Below are 5,937 nucleotides of genomic sequence, written 5' to 3'. Positions count from 1 at the left end.
CTGAAGCACCCAGGGCACAGGAGAGAAGGCAGAGAGATGAGAGGCAGCCTGGGCTGGGAGGTGACTGAGCTCTCACTGCGTGAGAAACCTTCTCATGATTTGAATGAACATTTCTCTGGCTGTAGGAAAGTTCAGCTTCCCTTCCTGGAGGGATATCTTAAATCTGGCACATCCCACAGCTTCCAGGATTTTTCAGCAGGACTCTCCCAGTTGCTGCAGTGCAGGGGAAGTGGCCATATGGCAGAGCAGGGTGGGAGCTGCAGGCAGCAAGGGCAGAGAGGAGAAGGGAGCAGGAGGTTCCAGGGATCCTGGGGTGGGAAGACAGGGCAGAGCTGCTCAGGGCAGGAACCTTGCCAGCCCTTTGCCACGGTCAGGCTGTGGCTGCAGAGCAGTGCAGGTGAGTTCCTGCAAGTGCCTCTGCCAGCTGCCAAATGGCAGCAGTGGCAGGAGCTGTCAGGATGGCTCTGCTGGATTTGCTGGGGTGCAGCAGGAGAAGCTGCTGCAGAGCAGGACTTGCTGCTGCCCCCTCAGAGGCCCAGGGCCAGAAGGTTCCCTGTGCCAGGGCTGGCTGTGGGGTGGGAAGGTGGGGGTGCAGCCAGGGGTGCCCAGGGCTGTGGTGCAGAGCAGGGTCCTGCCCCCAGGGCTCTGTGTGCTGGGGCAGGGACTCTGCTGCCTGCCAGGGGCAGCTCTCAGCCCGGCCAAGGAGCTGCCACAGCCCTGCAGGGAGAAGGGGTGGGTGGAAGGAGTGACCCCTCAGGGCAGGGCAGGGCTGGGCAGGGCCCTTCAGCTGCAGGCTCAGGGCTCCTCACAGCTTCAGCTCCACCTCCTCCATTTCCAGGGGCCCTTCTCAGGAAGCACATCCCCCCAGAACACCTCCCCCTTCCCAGCCACCGCAGGGGGTCTGGGATCTGCTCTGCAGCCCCTGCCCAGGCAGAGCTGCCCCTGGGCACTGGGCTGGGGATGGCTCTGGCAGCACTGGCAGGGAGCTGAGCTGGGCACAGGCAGGGGCTGCTGGCAGGAACAGCTCCTCACCCAGAGACAGGCAGGCAGGGAGAGGGACCTGCTGCCACAAGGGCTGGGCAGGGGGATGGGGGCCCCTCCCTGCTGTCCCTGTGGCACAGACCCCTTCCCTGAGCAGCTCCTGCCTGGGCTCCTTTCCCAGCCGAAGCAGAGCCTGTGCCCTCAGGCCCACGGGGGCTGGGCTGTGCATTGCCCTGCAGCAGCCAGAGCCCAGGCAGGGACAGGGCCCTGATTTCCAGCTGTCTCTCTGTGTCCCTCCTCCCTTGGCAGCAGCACTGTGGCATTTCCCTGCCATCCCCTGCTGCCTGGGCTCTCCTTGTTCTCACCACTGGGTTTTCTGAGCCAGTGTGGGGTTTTGGGGGGGCAGATTGCTGTCCAGACATGAACCCTGTGGGTGCTGCTGTGGGGATGTGTCTGTGGGAGCCAAGTGCCCAAGTGCCCTCCAGGCCCCTTCAGGGGATTCAGCTGTTTGCCTGGGTGTCCTGCAGGGCTGCAGGTGCCCTCCAGAAGGGCACAGCTCTGCCATAGTATCTCTGTGCTGCATAGGATCCCCATGGAGAAAACTCCTCAGTGCTAAATCCATGCAAATGCTCTGGGCAGCAGTACTTGGGAGCTGCAATGATCTCTGTGTGTGGCAGTCTGGGAGGAGAAAGATGAGATCCTAATCAGGCATCCTGAGGAAAGGCAAGGTTTCTGTCAATCTGCTCTTTGAACCAGGTTTCCTCTGCTCCCAGAAGTGCCTTGTTTCTTTTTTAAGCGTATTCCTAAGGGCCATCCCCCTTCAGCTCCAAGCTGCCAGACAGGGGCAGCTGTGAACAGGAAAGATGGCCAGTTCTTGTCTCTGAACCAAGAGACCATCCCTTTGCCTCTCAGGATTCACAAGATTGCACCTGGAGCACATGAGAAATGTCAGAGATTTCAACCATCCAAACTCACTCCTGGCAAGAAGAACTGGAACAAAATCAAGTCCCCCAAATCCCCTCCCTCAGTTCTGAGCTTGGGCAAACTGTGACCAGCAGTTCTGGAAACACTGATACATCACAAGTGCATTTAATTGGAGGTCACCCTGTGCTCCAAGTTGCCTCTCACTGCACAGCAAGAAGGATTCCTCGGGTGCCCATTCCAGGGTCCCTGCTCTCAGTGCCCCCTTCAGCCAGCAAAACCCAGAGCTCAGGGAGAGGGATGCAGAGAGATCTTCCTGAAAAGAGCCCCTGAATGTTGAATTGCTATGAGACATGCAAGATGTTTTGCTGATTGAGTCTGGCCTAATTCAGTTCTGCCTTTTTTCTCCCAAACAGAAAACAATAACCTGAGGCAGCAAATGTCCAACAGCAGCTCCATGGCCCAGTTCCTCCTCCTGGCATTGGCAGACAGGCGGGAGCTGCAGCTCCTGCACTTCTGGCTCTTCCTGGCCATCTCCCTGGCTGCCCTCCTGGCCAACGGCCTCATCCTCAGCGCCGTAGCCTGCGACCACCACCTGCACACCCCCATGGGCTTCTTCCTGCTCAACCTCTCCCTCACAGACCTGGGCTGCATCTGCACCACTGTCCCCAAAGCCATGCACAACTCCCTCCAGAACACCACAACCATCTCCTACATGGGATGTGCTACACAGGCCTTTTTCTTTGTCTTCTTCATCTCATCAGAGTATTTCCTCCTCACCATCATGTGCTACGACCGCTACGTTGCCATCTGCAAACCCCTGCACTACGGGACCCTCCTGGGCAGCAGAGCTTGTGCCCACATGGCAGCAGCTGCCTGGGCCACTGGCTTTCTCATTGCTCTGCTGCACACAGCCAATACATTTTCCCTCCCCCTGTGCCAGGGCAATGCCCTGGGCCAGTTCTTCTGTGAAATCCCACACATCCTCAAGCTCTCCTGCTCACACTCAGGCTACCTCAGGGAAATTGGGCTCATTGTGGTTAGTGTCTGTTTAGGATTCTGTTGTTTTGTTTTCATTATTTTCTCCTATGTGCAGATCTTCAGGGCTGTGCTGAGGATCCCCTCTGAGCAGGGACGGCACAAAGCCTTTTCCACGTGCCTCCCTCACCTGGTCGTGCTCTCCCTGTTCCTAAGCACTGTCACGTTTGCCTACCTGAAGCCCCCCTCCATCTCCTCCCCATCCCTGGATCTGGCCCTGTCAGTTCTATACTCAGTGGTGCCTCCAGCACTGAATCCCCTCATCTACAGCCTCAGGAATCAGGAGCTCAAAGCCGCCATGAGAAAAATGATGACTGGATGCTTTTCAGGAGCAATAAAGTGCCTGTTTTCTGGTGCATAGCATTCAGAACGGACTCCTTCATGGCCCAGCCTTTCTGCTCAGGTTTTTTGTGGAGGTCATTCGGTTGTTTCTGCAATAATTTTCTGTACAATGAAATATTATTATGCACCTGCCTTCTATTTTCATGTCTACCCACTGAATTTGACCCAGAGATGTAAAAATGATTAACTGTGCTCTCTGAGTATTTAAACAAAATAAAGGACCCTGCAGTGCCTTCTTTGTCCAAGACCCTTCTTCTCAGATGTTCCCAAAGGACAGCACACTGCAGGACAGGGGGTATTTGCAAACGGGAAGGAGACAATAATCCCAGCCCAGCAGCACTGCCAGGGAGCAGCAGTGCTTGGTCTTTGCAGAGCTGCTCTCTTGCCACTTCCACACTGTCCTCCTGAGCCCCTTTCTCGCTGTAAGGCCTGAGTGCTCTCTGAGCACAGTCCTGGGGGATGGAAGCCCTTGGAGCACAGGCAGGGACAGGCCCTGGGAACTTGTGAAGCAGAGCTGGGCTCCCTTCCAGCATCTCCAGGATGCTGTGGGATCTTCTGAGGCCACTGCATGGACTGGGTCACTTCTTCTGTCACCTTGCTCCAGGGCTGGAACTCTCCTGCAGTGTCACCATGACACTCCTGCTCTCTGCTTTCCAGGTTTCATTTTCAGATCCAGTCTTCCCCTCCTGTTCCCAGGGACATCCTGTGAGTGCTTCAGAGCTGCCATCCTGGGGCAGCTCCTGCCCAGCGTGGGCAGGCACAAGGTCCATCCACCTGCTCCTCTCCCCTCCGCAGTGCCACTGTTTTCTGCAGCCTCCTCATCCTTGCCCAGCACAGCCCTCCTGGCACAGTTGGACACAGCCCTTGTTCTATTCCCTCCTCAGGCACCTGCCCAACCCCCTCAGCTCCAGCCTGATGGCCACAAACCTTCAGGGCAGGGAGGCACCGGGGAAATGCTGAGGGAACCTTTCAGCTGCACTCAAATCCAATTGGAGGGGTTGGCCTCGAGGAAGAAATCCCTTCTCATTCTCCACAACCACCAGGACAACCTGTGTTGTGTCCTGGGCACTCCTCTGGAAGTGTGGGATTTTGAAAAGGTTTTGGTACCAGCAATATTGAGAAGGCTGGGCAGTGTCACGGGGAGACCTCTCCCAAACCCTTGGAAAGGCCAGAGCCAGCCCAGAGCTTCCTGGGGCCTTGGCAAAGGCAGACATGGAACCAGTCTGCAAACAGGGCAGCAAGGAGGGTTGGCAGAGTTCCACACTGCTCAGGCTCAGCAGGGAAGGGGATAGGGCAAGTCCTGCTGCAGCCATTGCCAGGCATGGGAAGGACAAGGCAGGGATTGCAGAACCCCTGTGGGAGGGAATAGAAGAGGATGTTTTGTGCCCAGACTTTATCAAGGCCCCTGACATAGTGTTCTGTGGTCTCCTTATGGCCAGACTGGTAAGAGCTGGACTGAAGAAGTAGAAGATGTGCTGGGTGGGAAGCTGGCTGAATGAAGAGTGTCAAATAAAATCGATGGCACAAAGTCCTCTTGCCAGAAACTTCTGGATGAAATCCCTCAGTGACCAGCCCTTGAACACCGCTGGAGAACATCTTTATTATCTCTCTGTACAATGGGACAAAATGTGTTTTCAAGTCCTTTGTGAATGATGCCAAATTTCAGTGAGCCCTTGAGAAACCTGTCCTGGTTTAAAGACACATATTGGGGTGGGAACTCCAATAAAATGGATTCACTCCTCTTTTATTCCCCACCACTACAGGGAGACAAAATACAAGGAGGTATAAGTGAAAAAAATAACAGTTCACTGACAAGAAGTATAACAGCAAAACCAGCAATACCAACAAAACAGTTCAAAGCTACAACAGAGAGAGAAATTGCCTCCTGTCTCCCCCCTACCCCAACTCCCTTTTGTAAACAGATAAAACCAGGGATCAACATGTGCCTCCCTTTCCCCTTTTCCTCCTGAATGAACAAAGAACAAAAAAGAAAACCAGAGGAGAGAGGGGACAAAGCAAAATCTGGGCTACTCTCTGGTCTGAGATCAGTTGTGCTGCCCAAGAACATGCTGACTCCAGAGGTGTCCAAGTGGGGCAGAGCCGGCGACTCTGGTCCATGTAGTGGTGGTGGGGAGGCAGTGGCTCTGCTTGATTCCATAGAGTTCAGGGGAGGCACAGTGGCCCCTTGGTTCCATGAGGTTCTGAGATGTCTCAGGGTTCCTTTTGTTCCAAAGAGTCATGGAATGGGCCCTTGTCACAATGGTCCCTTGGTTCCATGAGATTCCACAGTGACTCTGCATTCCTTTGGTTCCATGAGGCCCTGCAGTGTCACGGTGCCACTTGATTCTGTGACATTACAAAGAATCAGAATGACCCCTTGATTTAAGGCCAACTGCACATGGGGCTGCCTTAGGGGGAGTGTGGGCACCCAGACAAGGGAGTTGTCACCCCCTGAACACAGTCCTGAGGTCACCACATCTGGACTGGTCTGTCTGTCTGTGAGGTTCCCCATTCTGGAGGAATGAGAGTCTAGAGGAGATCTGACAGGATGGAGCTTTTCTCCATGTTGGAAATAGAATGAAATCACCACAAAGAGTAGCATTGAAGGTTCAGACTGAAGGTGAGGAAAAAGAAATGTCACTCAAAGGGGACCCT

General features: G+C 54.9%; 1 protein-coding gene across 1 annotated transcript; it reads left to right on the top strand.

Moving 5' to 3' along the window:
* Positions 1-2,323: 2,323 nt before the first annotated feature.
* On the top strand, positions 2,324-3,301 carry LOC135404916 (olfactory receptor 14J1-like). The gene has a single exon (XM_064639647.1). It carries the CDS (start codon positions 2,342-2,344, stop codon positions 3,299-3,301), a length of 960 nt encoding a protein of 319 aa, XP_064495717.1. The 5' UTR covers positions 2,324-2,341.
* Positions 3,302-5,937: the final 2,636 nt, after the last annotated feature.

Source organism: Pseudopipra pipra, chromosome W, assembly GCF_036250125.1.
Source record: "Pseudopipra pipra isolate bDixPip1 chromosome W, bDixPip1.hap1, whole genome shotgun sequence".
Taxonomy (NCBI): domain Eukaryota; kingdom Metazoa; phylum Chordata; class Aves; order Passeriformes; family Pipridae; genus Pseudopipra; species Pseudopipra pipra.
The sequence above is the reverse complement of the archived record's forward strand: the minus strand, read 5'-3'. Positions and strand labels throughout refer to the sequence as shown.

Excerpts from the sequence above, each read along its gene's own strand:
- LOC135404916 (XM_064639647.1), top strand. The coding sequence starts at position 2,342 with ATGTCCAACAGCAGCTCCATGGCCCAGTTCCTCCTCCTGGCATTGGCA.